The 17,746-nt window shown below is 41.4% G+C and overlaps 1 protein-coding gene across 1 annotated transcript in view; it reads right to left on the bottom strand.

Moving 5' to 3' along the window:
• Positions 1–17,746, bottom strand: part of ARHGEF28 (Rho guanine nucleotide exchange factor 28) — a 298,793-nt gene that overhangs the window by 162,251 nt on the left and 118,796 nt on the right. The window contains exons 5-6 of the mRNA XM_058560657.1: positions 4,368–4,551; positions 1,782–1,962 (exon numbers count right to left, since the gene is read on the bottom strand). Of these exons, the coding sequence (XP_058416640.1) occupies positions 1,782–1,962; positions 4,368–4,551 (365 nt within the window). The remainder of the gene's footprint in view (positions 1–1,781; positions 1,963–4,367; positions 4,552–17,746) is intronic.

The following is a 17,746-nucleotide window of genomic DNA, read 5'->3' as shown; positions in this document are numbered from 1 at the left end:
AGCTCTAGTGTGGACAACTTACATAACAATCACCGCCTGCTTACATTTAACAACATCTAACCCAGTAAGAAGCACCACAAAAAAAATTTAAACTCAAGAATACTATAGAAACATTTTGTCAGGCAGGTAAGAATTAACGACTTTGGACGTCGTAAAGGATCTCAGCCCTGTTCCCTTCCGGGTCTCCCTCCTCACCACCCAGCCACACACCTCCAGAGAGAAGGACAAAAAAGCAATGCTGACACCCAGAACACAAGGCCTCCACTGTAGCTGACTCTTAGCAAGTGTTTTCTATAAAATGAATATCTCAGAAACTGGAAAGCAATCTCCATTTGGTCTTTTTTACTGTCAAGTTCACTACAATAAATTATTGAAGCATCTAGATTTATTCATCCTAAATCTTCCCCCAAGTCATCAGTATTATCTCAAATGTGTTACCAGAAATTACAAACCCAATCTAAGAAGTTGGAAGATTTTATAGTGAAGTTAATGTCTGATAATTTTTGCGATCCATATAGAGCATGCCCTATCCTTTCTGGGAATTTTGTCACCAGGTGCCATGCTGTGGCCTGAGTGTCCCTTCTAGGAACACACGTGTTGCTGAGCTCTGCTGCACGGAGCTACAGGGAGCAGAGCTCATCCTGAGCAATGCTGCTCGCAAGGCCAACCCTCCGCCCAGAGGGAACAGCCACCCCTGGGGGCCTGGGTGAGAAGCCACAGAGGCAGCTGAAGGCTTAGTATCTTTAAAGGGCAAGTGTCCCTAAGCAACATAAGGAAATACCATACCGTATGCCAGAAAATTATACACTAAATTTCCTAAAACCCAACAAAGAGTAGTTCATACTCTGAAGAGAGGTTTCATTTTAATTGTTTACATAAAATCCTCTATGGAGTAAGCCAATAATAATCTTTATTTGATATATAATGTCTTTTGCTAAATCTTTAGTTTAATTTCATGAAGCAAACATTTTACAAAAGCCAAAATTGTGATAAATGACAGTATCAGTTTTCTAAACTGACTGTTCACTCTGTAAAGCCTATACAGTCACGAAAGCTGTGCCTTATTCAATGAGTGTGCCTGAGAACCCGGGGTGGCAGGGGGTGTCACAGGACCTGGTGACTGAATCCATTATCCCCCTGAGCACCGTCAACTGCACTGACTCAAGCCCTTTTACTCAATATAACATTCTGCTTCGTAATAATTAAAAGATGTAAATATTCCTTATATTCTTCCAGATTTCACAGAAAAATAATAATGATGCAGATGAACTATTTTAAACCCTGAGGCAGGCATGCTATAATAGCATTCAAAGCTGCTGTTTGGGCCATGGGGAGGTGGGAAAATCTCTCTGAGAAAGCGCTGGTTTTAAATCCCAGTCCCATTCAAGAAGAATCTGCACCCTGGGACAAATGCTTAACTACATCGAAGCCACAAAAAAGCCCACAAGTAGATATTACACATGTCAAACGACCTTAAACGCAACTGCTTTCGGTAAGAATTATAGATTAGAAAATATCCAGTATTAGCACATTAAAACCCAGCACTGGTGGGGCTGGCTCACGAAAAGGAAACAAGAATATTATACAAATTATTTTCTACTGCCAAATGTTATATAATCATCTTTATTCTACTGCTGTAGACAGTTTCCATGCCATGTCCCCCAAGGTCCCATTAGAAAAGAAGAGAGCGCTACCCCCAAAAATACTGTTCCCAAAACGAATTGCTGCCTGCACTCTCAAGGGGCGTGAGTTATTGTGTACCAGAATAACTGAGCACAAACCTTCATGAGAAAGGCTCTATCCCAAAAATATTTCCTGAAGAGTTTAATGTCTGCCTCCAGCAAGTGCTCGGCTGTGTGGTGAAGCGTCAGGGTCAGGGTCTCTGATGAGTGAACGTACCGCAGGGCAGCGTCTTCGCTGAGCTGCACGCGGGAGAAGCCCGGGGAACGTCTGCCCTGGAAACTGAAGCGTCACAAATCAAAACCACTCACAGCTTCAGAGACACCCACCCCGAGACCCCAGGACCCTCAGTGCCCCACCTTACAAATCCAACCAGCAAAAGCATCCTTGAAAGCCACCTGGTGACAATACCTAAGATCAGTAAACAGATCCCAATAAAGCCATCTTTCTTTCTCCACCTAGAGATGTCGACTGAAAAGCCATTCACATATATGACATACTTCAAAGGTTTATAGAAATAATGAAACTACTGACTTTTAAATACAGTACTTCACCTTAATATTTCATTCTCCTTTTAATCTGAAAAGATGCCTCTTCCTTTATTGGGGCCACATGGAGAACAAATTAGCTGGCAGCCAACAGTTTATTAGGTGATTACAATGGAAAACAGATATGATCTCCAGGGAAGTGCTGAGGTTTGGATGTCACAAACAAGTGAGATATTCCTAACACGCTGGTCCACTGCTGTAAATCATTTTCTCATGTAAATTAAAACATGCATAAATTTGATCATGTGGTAGTCTTGAATACACTCGTAAACAAAGGAACAATATTCCCAAACTCATAAGCTTATTTTCTGTTCTGTTTTGGCTAAGAACAATTGCACATTTATTAGCTATATGTAGGCTTCGTGGTTGGTGACACAATATTCTGGATGACTTATAAGGTCATGCAACAGCAACAGTAAAGAAGCCCCAGGAGGAAAACGTCAGTGCCGCAGACAACAGCTAACTCAGCACGCTGTCACATCCCACAAATTGCTCCCAGATTCCCCACTTCACAGAACTAGCTCAATGCCTCTTTCGTCTTCTTCTATGGCCTAATTTCGTTAATGAATGTTTGTTTTACAAAAATATAGCATACTTCCAATCAAATAAATGTCATCTTCATCATATGGAGTGACAAAAAGAGATCCATAAACATCCCAAACTTGTACTCTAAGATTTAGGGCATCTCAAACTCTTGACACTAATTACTGGCAGGGACTCCGGAATCTTCCAGAAAACTCCCCATGCCAACAACAAACCACTAAGGTGAATGGACTCTGAGCCTGAGTGATAAGATCATTGTTATTAATTTAGAAAATGGAAGCTCCATCATAGAGTAAGAATTTAGCTTATAGTCTATTTCTAATCCCATCCATGAATGGATTTATTAGCGGTGTAAACTTTTGAAAACATATAATATCTTCCGGTCTTGGACAGTAGAAAGATACAAAGCTATAGAAGATGAAGAAGCCAGTCTCCAGGACCTCAGTGTGATACGGAACTATCCACAATGACTAAGTCAAAGGAAGCAGTCCTGCCTTGCCCGTTAGCCAAGAAAATAGGGTCATATTAGAACAAAGAAAAGGGCAATTCCTTTTGGATGGGCTATTCTCTTGGTTGATGGTCATTTGACCAAATGAGAAAAAAACAAACAGAAAGCTCTGACTTCTGCTCCAACATCCACTTATGCACCATAGAACCATAAATTAATCACACTGAGTTCCATGAGCCAAGCAAGAAGAGCCAGTCCATTAAGACACACCATGTAACAATGCTCTGACAATCCTTAATATTTATGTAGTATTTTGTAATGTTCAATGTACTTTCCCATTTATCTATTTTTTTCCACATGTTGTCAAGAAAATCACTATATATGAATCCTCCTTTCAGAAGAATAATGACCAATCTGAACCATTCCAAGTAACAAACAATACATTCATTATTCATTGAAAGTGTTGATATCATCAACATAGAGAACTTTACAGTTGACAAATTACTTGCTTTACATTATTTCACTAGATCCTAATAACCATGAGCTACATGGTATCTTACGGTTTGTTACTCACTGATTCAACAAAACTTTATATTCTTTCAAGGAACGTCATCTGCTGAACGCCCCCCTAGAAATACTGTAATGGGTAAAACAGAAATAGTTTCAGCCCTCAGATGATTTAGGAGGGAGACATATGAAACAGATGGTCACTATATATATAAAATTCTAAATTAAGATTAATATTGTGAATCATAATTTTAATCAAAATCACTATTGTGAATTAATCATAATCATAAAAGACCATAACATAGAAGAAGGCCTCTCTGAAGAAATGACATTTAAACTAAAACCTGAAAAATAAGTAGGGGTCAGGCTACAAGTTTCCCAACCTTTTTTCTTCTTATAGCCCCTATGAAGCCTTTTGAGACATGTTTTCCCTAACTCCTTCTCCCCCATGAAATGTTAATATCAAATATATCTGTATATCTGTTTATGTACTGTACGTATATCTGTACTTTATATATGGGAACTAACGGTAAAACATAAGCCAACATTAGCTCGTGGTTTGGTTACTTCCATTTTTCCATAATGCTTGGCCGACTTTATAGAAACAGATTAAGAGAGAAACTATCAAGTAGCAAACTCACTTTGTGATGTCTTCAACCAGCTTCGAGTGTCCGCCACGTAAAGCTAAGTCTAACGGCGTGGCACCCTCTTCATTGGGTAAAGCCAAGGCCTGGACTCCCCCGGGGAGACACAAGAGGAACTGGGAAAGCTTAGCCAGACCCCATCTCACAGCCAGATGTAGGAGAGACTCTCTGTGTAGAAAAACTGGAAAGAAAGAAAAACGTATGATATTAGCTCCTCCTTTTACAAAGTTTGTTTTATACATTTTATCTCAGAGACCATGTATTTAGACATATAAGAATGTCGAAGCTGGAAGGAAAGCATCTAATCCAAACACCTCATTTTACAGATGTGAAAAGGTGAAGTGATTTGTCCAAGGTCAGGCGGCCGTAGGTGCTACAGCCAGGCCCACTCATTGCTGGTACAACGCCCTTTCCACCCACCGTGGTGCAAGTTCGCACCACCTTTCACTCCCGTTCAGCAAAGTCATCCATGGAACACAAGTGCCAAGACCGTCCTTTGGAAGCAGACACTGTCCATTTCTAAGGTGTCCTTTAAGGAGATGCTGCCACTCCAGCAGGGCAGGCTAAGACCGTCAAGGAGCCTCTGTTCCCACCCTTCATCCTCAGAGATGCTCCTCCCCGATGAGAAGCTGGGACAGAAATGGGCTTCACACGTCTAGAAACTTGAGGCCATGGTCTTTTCCAACTTCACGGTGGTGATCTCATTCATCTATTATATCCCTGGGACTATTTCAGTGTTGCCAAAGCCACCCCAAGGCATAGCTTAGAAAGCTCGGCCTGTGCCTTTTCGTGTGCCCTGACAAAGGGCTCTGAGTTGGTCTGTCAGGATTTTCACTGCGGTGTCCACCACTCTACATTCTGGTTGTTTCCTGACTATATCATCTTACAGCCCCTTGAAGTTTTTTACTGCTGACACCTAGCATACTATCTGGCAAACTGAAGGCATTCAGTATTGTGGAGTGGAGTGGCAACTGACTGTTAAAGTCTCAATTATTTGTGTATGTTTAAATTGCCTAGGTCGTATAGAGTTTATACACCTGTATTTCTACCGCAACAACCCAGTGCCTGGAACACAGCTAGCCCATGATCAACATTACATTGGATATATGTAAAAGAAGAAATTTGCCTACATTAAAAAAATCTAGGCCCATGAACTCCACAGACACGCCGTAAAACAAGCCTAATCTTAAACTGAACATGAAAATCTAACAATCAAGATCTGTTGCAACAAGCATGCAGTGAGAATTTAAGTTACATACTCTCCAGTTAAGTAATGTTATTGACTATTTGTGATGTGAAAGAGACCCAGACAATGCTGCACCCACGGGAATGCGAGGCCGAGAGGGTAGGGACCTTCCATCCTCACACAGCGCTCCATAAACATTGGCTTATTGAGTGAATGAATAAATGACCAACTGCTCTCTCCCTGGTGAGGACCCATGAAAGTCAGCTTTTAACACAGGACTGTAGCTGCCATTTGGAGCATCTATCACACTTAGTTCTGCCTCTGATCCCTCTTGACTAAAATCTGAGAACAGAAACTATGTACTCCCACACAGCTTGGACACTGAAGACAACAACTACCTACTTCACACAGCTTACTGTTTACATTAATATGATTTTACTATTCCATTGTCTTCATTAGCATAAGTTCACTTTCCAAAAGACTCTTGCCCAGGCAAATGAATGACTGTCCATTATAGGAACTTCCTTCAAGACCCATCAATTCTTCAATAGGAAGCATCAACAGACAGTAGAAGCCCTAAAACCAATGTTTAATTATTTTATCATGATCCTTACCCAATCCTAATCAAGCTCCCCTCCCTGCCCACCATCCCCCATCACTCCTCTCCTGCATTAAAAGACACTTATTAAGCCAAACTTCAAGTTCTCAATAAATTCCAGCCTTGCCTTCTCCCCTCCAAATGCTGCTAAGAGTCTGTGGAGGTGTTCTCCCTTACCACAGCAGGCCATACTCTCAGCCTTGTCTCATCAGCAGGGTGTGGTAATGATATTTGGGAAGCCAGCATTCAACAAAGCTCTCATTTGAAACAAATTAGAAGGAAATACTCCACTGAACATGGACGCAAAAGAAAACTGCTTAGTTTACATTTTTAATTAGTTTACACTGCTATTTCCATATCTAGATCAATGAACGATGAACACAAGGTCTATATTTCAAATACATAAATTAGCCCTCCCAGGGAAATGCCACTGACTTCACCGTGTATTTGCTCCACCATCCATCTGTGTGACACAGCACAGACCCCATTCCCCCAACCAGGAAAATGACATCTGAACTGCCAGAAAATCTAAAAACAGATAAGGGGGTGTACCCCCGCCAGACATTTGTTTAATATACTTGATATCTGTAAACAAGTTTTTGGTTATTAAAGAACTCATCTTTAATTATTTTATCCTTTATCTTTAGTTTTTTGACCTTTAAACTCAATTTATTAAAAAGTAGGGCTTTTATTCTTAACAGATTCCCAATAAGGCATGTTTGATAACATTTCCATCTTCTTCCTTCTTAAATAATAATCAAGAAGAGACTTGTTAGGATCAGATAACAAAACACACACACGCACATGCGCACTCTCCAACATGCCCGTTAGCATCAGGCTGTAACCAGCCACACCAGCACTTAATTTCTAAGTCACAGATCCCAATCTGAATCTAGTGAGAAATGTCCTGGGGTTATACGGGACATAATTTTCTTACAAGAAAAATAGGACCAAAAGTGAACATCTAAACCTTTTGGTTCCCTTTATTTATACCATTGATAAAGGCAAGTACGGTGTCAAGCATTTAAATGGTACTCCCTACCGTGCCTGTGGCAATGCCCTAAATACCCTCAAACCTGGGGTGTAGTTCACTGTCTTCCACCCGACAGACAGTGTGAGTTGGGGAGAAGCTGTCTCCTCCACCAGGACAGCTCTCCAGGCCTGCTCTCCTCACCCAGCTCCCTGTCCCCTCCTTCCTGGCTCCATCCGCACGTCTTGCTCAATGGAGAGGACAGCAAACATGTGCGACTGGACGGCTGGCTCCCTGTCGACACTATCCCTCCCTGCAAACCTACCGCTTCCTGGGGAGGCGGGGAGGCAGGGGAAGAGAGGATGTCCCCATGTTTGAAGAAAACAAACAGAAAGCTGACCAACACATTTTGAGAGAGAGCTTTCTCATTCAGTATAAACGTTCAGAGCCCAGACTAAGGCAAACAGCTTGAAATAGGAAACATCATGACATATATAAATAATTCTGCTTGTTGGCGAGTTTCAGAGTCTTACCAGCAGTCAGGAAAACAAGCTGTGGACAGGCGTTATACAATTTGGCAGGTGGGGGTGTTTAATGGAAATGAAATCTTTCTTTACTAAATAAATATGGCACTTCCTGTTCAGTTGGCGCCTGGAGTTATTTGAACTGATGTCACTAAAACAGAATTACTAAGAATTGCGCTAATGGCAAACATTAAACGGTATGACAGGTCACATCCTAGGAACAAGATCACAACAGGGAACCAGCAGGCTGCATCCTTCACTGGACATTCGCATTAGAGCATAAAGGGAGGCTCCTCTGCCCCAGGCAGGGAGGAGGCTCAAAGTCCCTGCCCTTCACTCTGCCAGGCCTCAGTTTCTCTGCCTGGAAAATGAGACTGTCATATCAAAGACCCACAGTCCTAAGAGTATTCCTCCCTGCACTGACTTTCTGGCGATCAAGGATCCGTGAAAGCAAGCACACCAAGAGACCTTCCAGAGCACCTTAGGCACAAGAGCAGGGATGGCCAGAGTGGCTGTTACCAAAGTAACGTGATTTCATTTACTGCTCAGTCCAGTAAGGACTCAGGAACCATTATCATACCCATACAAGGTCTGACGATGCCTCTCAACCAGCAGAAAATTCATGTTGGAGACTGAAAAGTAAATTACCCAGCCCTCAGGAACTCACGTTCACCGCTAGAGGAAATGTCAGCTGCAACGACCTCTTTGGAAAACACAGTGGCATCGTCTAAAGAATAGGAAGAAACTAACGTCTTCTGACTGAGCAATCTCACTCCCACACCTAAACCCTACTGAGGACTGTGCTGTGTGCGCCAGGAAACACACCCCCAAAGGTAAAACGGTCAAAAATAGATGTCAGCTTCATGTCCATCAACAATAGAACAAACTGCAGTGTAATCATACACTAGTATTCTAACAACAATAAAAGTGAATTATAGACTCACATAGAAGAAACTAAGAAATATCATGTGGAGGACAGGAAGTCACAAAAGAATACAGAGAATATTTTTCAATTAATATGAATTTAAAAAAACAAACACTAAACCATGTTATTTGGGGTACATAGGTGGTAAAGCTATAAAGAAAAGCAAGCAAATGGTAACTATAAAGTCAGCATAACACCTGAGCGGGGGAAGGGAACGTGATGGGGAGAGAATGAAAGGTGATGGTACTTCCGGGGGTTAATGGTATCTGTCCCTGTCTCCCTCTCTCTCACCTCTCTCTCTCTGTCACTCACACACACACACACACACACACACCCCAAGTTGCAGTCAAGGCCCTCCTCAGAACAATTAAGACAGAATTTGGGGTGGGGCCCAAGCATCAATCTTTTCTAAAGATTCCCAAGTGATTCTAATGCAAAGTCAAGGTTGAGATCTGCTACTTTAAATAATTAAGTGGTTACCAAAATACATACTTATGCCTCCTTCTTATACCACTGTCTTCCCAATCAGCACTTAAGATGTACTAGCTAAAACATTTCATCAGTGAACCAGAACAACAACAAAATAATGTTTGTGACTTTTACAAGTTATTTTTAATCCTCATTACTTGCTGCTAAACCAAGATACAGCCTTAAACATTGAGCAAAATATCAGAGCTAGATCATGATGGAGACAATAATCCAGAAGCAAATGATATTTTTAAACACAAGTTTTCAGAAGTACTACTTTGTAGGGTTTAGCAATGTTTCATAACTACTGAGTAGAGCCACTGAAATGTATTCAACACTGTAAATTTATTAATAACTAAATTTTTTAATTCACATAAACCTAATTCATTAAAATAAGTTCTACTCTGATTTCCAAAGCCACATATATATTCACGGAGGTCTCAATTTGTACATCTAAGTCATTCAGTAGTGAGTGAAACCACTACTATATGCCAGGTCCCATGGACAAGGATGTGGTCCTTGTCTTTGGGAAGCACACAGCCAGCCCACTTATGTTTGGAATAAAATAATTATGTGGCCCGTGAAATCACCATCTGATGAGCACCAGCTCTAGGCTTAGACACAAAGAGGGAATAGAAATAAAGAAACTATCCGGCCTACAAGAAAACTGCTCAGCAGGTTAAGTTAATTCAACCTACATCATGTATCATGATTTGAAGCTTTAGAGATGTTTATAAAATACCAAAATCACAAGCAAAAAGTAAAGGGAATGAAAAAAAATTACCAAAATTTATACAGAGAGTAGAAGAGACTATTGGGCACGAGCCTCACACACAACCTCTGATATTTTTTCAGCAATCTCAATGAGAATGGAAGGAGAGGGCGTGTATTATGGCGTCTTCCATTTAAGCAGTCTAATCAGGGCTTTGGTGCGTATAGAAAGAAACGGGCCTTCCACACAGAAGATCGGAGGAGGGTGAGTCCAGCATAGGAACTGCAAATACAAACACGTTCACAGGAAAGCTGGAAGCGGGACGTCCCACCGAGCACAACACCAGCATGGCAGGTGAGGCTGGGTCATCAAGCCAAACGGTGGAAGCGGAGGGAAACAAACATAATGGCAGGTTTTAGCTTCCCGAAATTTTTCTGCATCAGACACATTTAAGACACTCAGATTACAGCCCCCGACTGAAAATAATGTGGGAAAACACCAATCACACCATCACTCCAGAAAATTTGCACTGTGATACACAATACTGGAATGAACGTCATGGATTTTTTTCATCTCATATAGGTTGGTTATACTTTCTTTTACCTCGTGGAACGAGTACTAAATCAGTTGAAACACTACAAAGTCTTTATCGGATGGCAATCTGACTTCTGGCCTTCACAATCTGGAGGCATTTCCAGACTGAATTACACAATGTGGGCATCAATACAAGATATTAAGAATCCAGACACAACACTGTATAGTGCAAAGGCGGGCAGACTAAAGAGCGGAAAGATCTGGATTTGAACACTTCCAGGGATGTAGCTTTGGGCAGACCACTTAACGCTCAAGTGAGAAGTTGTTTGATCTGTAAAAGGAGAGTGATACCTGCCCAGCCTACTACCCAAGAGCTGTACTGCAGGGGCTGAATGAAGATAACATACGGGACAGGGTTCTCGAGAACTACGAAAGTACTGGGGGAACTTATCAGTCATTCGCATCTGGCCAATCTTTTTAACACAAAAAAATAAACAGTCACTAAATAGATATATGGTATATTTGAAAACAGTTTTCCTCTGGCCATAATTTAAAAGCATAAATTAAGAGAACTAGCTGTCTGCTTAGGAGGCACTATAATCGCATCAGCGTAAGACACCAGATACGCCATTGAGACAGACGTGCTGCAGCCTAGGCCTCGGGCAGCAGGCGGCCATTAGGTGCCATAAGCAGCAATTATGGCATACCTCCTTCTCCAGCCTGTGCAATAGGTTTTTTCTTCATTTGTTAATATTTCTTCAAAGCTATGATTCACATCCACCTTTCATTCATTCATTTGATATCTGTCAATAGCCTACTACGCATGGCGCATTCTGCCCTCCCCCCACACCACAGGCCAGCCTGTGGAATTTGCAGGCACCCTCCCAGCTGACCGTCCAGGAACCCTGTTCTGTTTCAAAGACACATGAAAATACACTACAGTCTAATTTTATTATTGACAAGCAGAAAAAGCATAGGCTCGTCACATCTTGGAAACGGCCTTTTGCAGTCTGCACTGGGAGTCTGAATTCAAGCACAAGCAGGAATCTGGCCACTCATCTGCGGCAGGCAGGGTCCACCCACTGCTCTTGCCCTGGAAGCCAGAGCCCCAAGTCCAAAGGCCCAGAAGAGAAATACTGAACTCTGTGGGCATGAGCTACACCTTCCGTGGGAGACCTCATCCCCTTCACCAAGGGATATTCTGGTGGGGGAAGAAGAGGAAGGTAAATGGGATAAACCAAACAGAAAGTCAGTAATTAAGGTGCTGCCTACCTGGGGTGAGGGTGGGGTGGGGAGGTTGGAAAACATTAACTAGAAATCCAGATGGGTAGCTATTACGCCTAAAAGCAAAGAAATGAACCACCACACGCACCTTTAGTTCGTTCTCTCCAGGTGCCAGTGACTATCAGGACTTTACATTCCTTGTTTCCATCTAACATTCATTAGGCACTTTACATGCATTATCTCATGTAATCCTGACAGCCACTGCACTGAGGTAGGGTCTATTATTTCCCCTGTTTCCTGGGGGCAGAAACTGAGACTTGACACAATTATGCAAGTGCCCAAGCTCACTCAGGTGGTAAATGGAGCAGCAAGGACTTGAACCCAGACTTTTCTACCTCCAGAACTCAAGTTCTTTACTATGATGCCTCCCACGGGTGATCAGGCAAAAGACAGCACGAAACGAAGAAGGGAAGGGCAGAAAAGATAGAACTTGAATAAATCAACCAATTGCGAGTCAGGAAAAGCAGAAGGAAAAGAAAAGTCCGAAGGGCCAGCCTCACCAACCCCTGCCTGCTCTGCAGGTGTCAGCAGATATGACCCCACACACACCCTCTCACGACAAAAGCCCTATGAGGGCTTTATGGGAATCATTATGAACCAGAACCTAGGGTAGATGACCGAAGACCTTGAAGGGTTTCTACCTATACAGCTTCATGCCAACGTCAAGGCCCACATTTGAAAGAGTCAAGACCAGGCCTGTAAAGCTCACTGGGACTGAGGAAAGGGGGCCTGGTAACAGGAGACTGGGTTGGTCATTTCCCTAAGAAGATGCCACCACCTCTGGCGCATGCCCATCCCCTCCCAGACCTCTCCCTCCCACCTTCTTCAACCATCAGCCTGTTAGCCTCCAAGCATTGGTAGTTTTTAAACCAATGTTTTATTTTTTTAAGTAAAGTAGCACAAGGACAGCTGCCAGCATTCAAACCCTATTACAAGAATCTATAAAAATAGCAAATATTTAAACTGTTTTCCTCAAATATTAAGAGAATCCTTGGCTACTGTCACTTTCAAATTCAATTTTAGTCCCCTGGGTGCCATCAAAGACTGCCACACGCTGGGCCAGCCCTGGTGGCCTAGTGGTTAAGTTCAGCACGCTCCGCTTCAGCGGCCCGGGTTCAGTTCCTGGGCGCAGACCACTCGTCTGTCAGTAGCCATGCTGTGGTGGCCGCTCACATACAAAAAGAGGAAGATCGGCAGTGGATGTTAGCTCAGGGCAAACCTTCCTCACCTGAAAAACAAACAAGACAACTGCCACACGCATCCTGCAACGTTTGAAAGGTTCTCAAAGGAGAGAAGCCAGGGATGGGGACACGGCCACCCACAGGTAAATTTCAGAATCTTGCAAGGTCCTAAATCCTTTGGGAAGCACAATAGGGTAGAGTGTTTGAAAATAAAAGCTTCCACTTATGTTTTTTTTCCGTGAAAGATTATGAGAGGGGGGAAAGTCACCACAACACAACCCAGTGTTCTTATCTCTCAGACGTGAGAGCACATCTGTAACTGTCTGTTCCAGTCCAAGGGCCATCACGCCAGACAAAAGTGGGAAGCTTATTTTTGCAGGAAGACTTTAAGCTGCTTTTTCTTCTTTAAAATATAGTCCCTTAGCAGAGGAAATGAACAGACACTTCTCCAAAGAAGATATACAGATGGCCAATAGACACATGAAAAGATGCTCAACATCACTAATCACCAGGGAAATGCAAATCAAAACCACACTAAGGTATCACCTCACGCCCATTAGAATGGCTATAATCACCAAGACAAAAAACAACAAATGTTGGAGAGGATGTGGAGAAACAGGAACCCTCATACACAGCTGGTGGGAATGCAAACTGGTGCAGCCTCTATGGAAAAAGGTATGGAGATTCCTCAAAGAATTAAAAATAGAGATGCCCTATGACCCAGCCATCCCACTGCTGGGAATCTATCCAACAAACCTGAAATCAACAATCCAAAGAGGCTTATGTACCCCTATGTTCATTGCAGCATTATTCACCATAGCCAAGTGAAAGCAACCCAAGTGTCCCTCAACTGATGATTGGATCAAGAAGATGTGGTATATATATACAATGGAATACTACTCAGCCATAAAAAAACAAAATCGTCCCATTTGCAACAACATGGATGGGCCTGGAGGGTATTATGTTAAGCGAAATAAGCCAGAAAGAGAAAGACAAACACGTATGATCTCACTCATATGTGGAATGTAAACCAACACATGGACAGAGAAAACTGTATTGTGGTTACCAGGGGCAATGGGGGTAGGGGGGTGGGCACAAGGGGTGAAGGGAGACATATATATGGTGATGGACAAACAAAAATTTACAACCCAAAATTTCACAATGTTATAAACTATTAAAACATCAATAAAAAAAAAATATATATATAGTCCCTTAAATGAGAATGTGCTTAATAAGAGTTTACTAACTTAACTGAAAAATAAATCCAAATTATTTCATAGAGAAAAAAGCTCGTTTCCTGAAGAGTTCAATTCTGTATTAAATTCTTCACTGCCAGAAATCCCATTCTTTAAAAATGAAAAGCTAAAAAAGGGACGGAAGACAGAAAATATTTTTAAATCAAGGATTTAAAACTGCACAAACGATGTACATTCATGTGCACGTGCATGGCTAAGTCCTGTGAAACAGTTTTACCAATTTGCCAGTGGGCCTACAGTAAAGACCATTCTCTCCACACTAGCATTCATCTGGTAGGTTACCTTAGCAACTGACGGAATATAACACCAGCTTTAAATGTCAGGAAAGAAAGTGTGGAGATATTTGTCCCATTAGATACTATTAGAAGTGACAGAAGCTAGACAGTGACACTGTGTACACAACTGCTTGAAAAATGTCAAGATTTCCAAGAAAAACATACAAAACCCCAGAATCAGTTGCTATCCATAATGCATTAATTTCAAAACTCCTCAAAATTTTTTTTTAAAAAACGAAAACTTGTATTCTGTAATAAATCTGTCCTTTTCGGGTTTCCTACCCCACTGGTAGGACATCAGCTAATGTTACTTCAAATGAGCTGTCCAGTGCACAGCTTTGGGGCAGAAAAACAAAGCTGACATTTCACATAGTCTGCGAAACAGCAAGCAAGTCTTATAATTCACGTGCTGTCCTCTGGCTAAGGAGATCTGGAGCACAAGTCAAGTCGGGGCCCACCAACAGCGCCATGCTCCTGATCCTTGCTCTATTTTCTTCCTATTTCTACAGCCGGCAAATTGTATTCAAAGATAAAAACACCAGCCAAGCTCCATTTCAAGTCTTAAACAAATCTTGCTTCTTACTGGTTAGAGATCTCTTTCCTCTATTCAAAGAAACATAAACAGATATTTTCCTCTGTCAAACACTGCTGCCCACAAATCCCCTTCTCTTCCTGCCTAGAAAGAAGGTAATGGTTCTGGGTATGTGGCTTGAAGCAAGATGTAGATATCACAGAAAATTGGCAGTTCCCACAGAGTCTTTCGTAATGAACTGTTAATTCTCACTTAATGGCTTTTCCTGCAGATAAGAAGCAATATTATGACAGCTCTTTAAACTCCTTAAGGGAACACTACACAATCAAGACACATTGTAACAGTCACTGAATAACTCCCGCCCTTATAAACTTTCTTCTGAAGTCCTTTTGGCCCTCTGCATTTCTTGTCCTTTTGCCTCAATTAGTTGTAAAGTGTAGAAAAATAAACATTCTCCTTCAAAGGGAACTAATTTATGAAGACTCTCAATAAAGCAGACCATCATGCTAAACACTCTTCTTATTAACAGCGTTACCTATCCATTCACCTTGTACTCCATGACCAGGGTTCTACTTCTCCTTCCAGTCACTGTTTGTTACATCGTGACTTGGTCTTGTACAGACAGATACTATGTGGACTTGCCTTTACAACATGTATTCTGCAACTAATGCACCATGTCTCTAATTTCTATATTCAAGCTTAAATCTGTTGTGGTTGCTATAACTCCACTGGTGTTACTAAGGAACATACTCTTGATGTGATCTTTGGAATCAGTAATATAATTATAACTATAATATATAATTATAATAATAATTAAAATAATCAGTTCTCTGAGCCACTCTCAGTGGGTCCTATCAGTTCCACCACTGCTTGTCTTTGGGGACAGCTGTCTAACCAACCACACATCTACAGAATGAGAAGCCAGCTCCCTAAATACATCAGCTGTGTTTATGCCCAAGACAGCCCTGCAGAAAAGTTGCAAAAGCTCAATTCCTAAAAACTTCTTCCATTCATAGAATCAATCATAAAGGCAGGAGAAAGTTTAACTCTTTAAACTTGATAAAGCAATCTAACTGCTAAAATTTTATTTTATTAAGAATTTTAATATGGTTGCCCTGCAGATCCAACTCATGGTATCACCTTTCTCAAATGTTCTCACAAAAATGGTAATTATGTGATGGGATGGAACTGTTACCTAACAGTATGGTGGTAATTATTTTGCAATATATAAATGTATCAAATCAACACATGTGTATTTATACAATGTTATTTGTCAATTATATCTCAATAAAGCTGGAAAAAAACAGGTTTTGCTATGTTTTTATAATTGGTATAATGAAGAGTTCCATCCCGTCCACAACAGAAAACATCTGCCTATAAGGAGACCTTTGAACATATGAACTACTTTTACCTAGAGAACTGCAGAGAAGATCAAACTCATTTTTTACAATAGTAATTTTCTTTGGCAAAAAAATATCTTCGATCTGCAAATTGTTGCTATATATTGGTTTGTAAGTGTAAATACACGCTGTGAGAGATGGTCTTTATATGACTTTTTTCTTAAGTAAGTGGGCTTTTTTATCTTAAATCAGAAAGCATAACCATGACAAGCTCCACCTACCCCATAGGTTGGGAGAGGAGCTACCATGTCCCCAGGGACAACGCCATCAGTCCTCTGAGATGGCATTTCTAAAATGGCAGCCTCCCCACTGCTGACGGCTTGCCCGCCACATCAGGCTTCTGGAACACAAGTGAAGGGAAGTAATTTGGTTGAGCAGGAAGGGAAGACTAACTCAAAATTATCTCAGCATCAACAGAAGAAAACAGTGTTTTATTCCAGTTAACCTAATTGACAAAATAAGCCAATCTCTAAGAAAAGATTTCCGTCCAAAAAACAAACAAGCAAAAAACCCAAAACAAAAAAGGATAAATTAATTGTGAAATTTTATTGGATAATGATTATATTACTACTCAGTTTTACTGCAAATTTGGGGTCCCGAGAAAGGGGTCTGTGAAAGCTATTTCACAGAAAGAAATGAATTTAATTTTATGAAATAGGAATCCAATCTTATTTATGGCATAAAATTAAATAAAACCTGGATGTTTCCTTCCCTGGAACACATAACAAGGTTGCACTGTGAGTAGTGATAGGTGAGATGCAGAGCCCAGAGAAGGCTCTGCTGTTCTTTGTGAGACACAACACTCCACTCAGACTCTGGCCCTGCTCCAGCCTCTCAGGCCTTCCTGGTAACTCCCAGTGACTGAAAGGGGAAAAAACGAGGGATTTATTATAAAACACAAGGAAATAGAGTAATGCTTCACAATAAGGCTTCCATCAGACTCTCCCATGACAAAGTCATTACAGAAATCAACACTCATTCAGTAACATCCATTTACACTCCCCCAAAAAGCATAAACAAAAAGAATTTTTTAATAAGTGTGAATAGTGAAGCTTTTAAATAGTTTTTGAATAAGTATTACAAGAAATAATTACTAGGAAAAAAACTGTTTTCCCCCTTACGATGCCACTACCACTAATACATAACAAACTCCAGTGGGCCACATGCCACAGCTTCCTTCTTACTGCGTTATTATAATTTATCTACCTCAAAGGCAAGCAACACTAACAAAATACGTACACTAGAAAAAGATGCAGATTCTAAACTGCTCAGATTAAAACCCAACTACATTGAAGGGAAAGGACTAAGATGGCAACATGGGAGACTCCTGACCTTCCTCCTCCCGTGGAAGCACCCAACGTGCAGCTACACAGGGAGCGGTCCCCTCTGAGAGAACCCCAGAAACCAGCTGAGTGACTCCTACATGTCGGGTGAATGAGAAATGGGAAGGAAAGTCTGCGACACAGTCTCGCCATAAACCCCACCCCTGGCACAGCACCACACAATCAGGAAGGACCCCCAACTCCCAGCT

This window comes from Diceros bicornis, chromosome 1 (genome assembly GCF_020826845.1).
Source record: "Diceros bicornis minor isolate mBicDic1 chromosome 1, mDicBic1.mat.cur, whole genome shotgun sequence".
Lineage (NCBI taxonomy): Eukaryota > Metazoa > Chordata > Mammalia > Perissodactyla > Rhinocerotidae > Diceros > Diceros bicornis.
The sequence above is the reverse complement of the archived record's forward strand: the minus strand, read 5'-3'. Positions and strand labels throughout refer to the sequence as shown.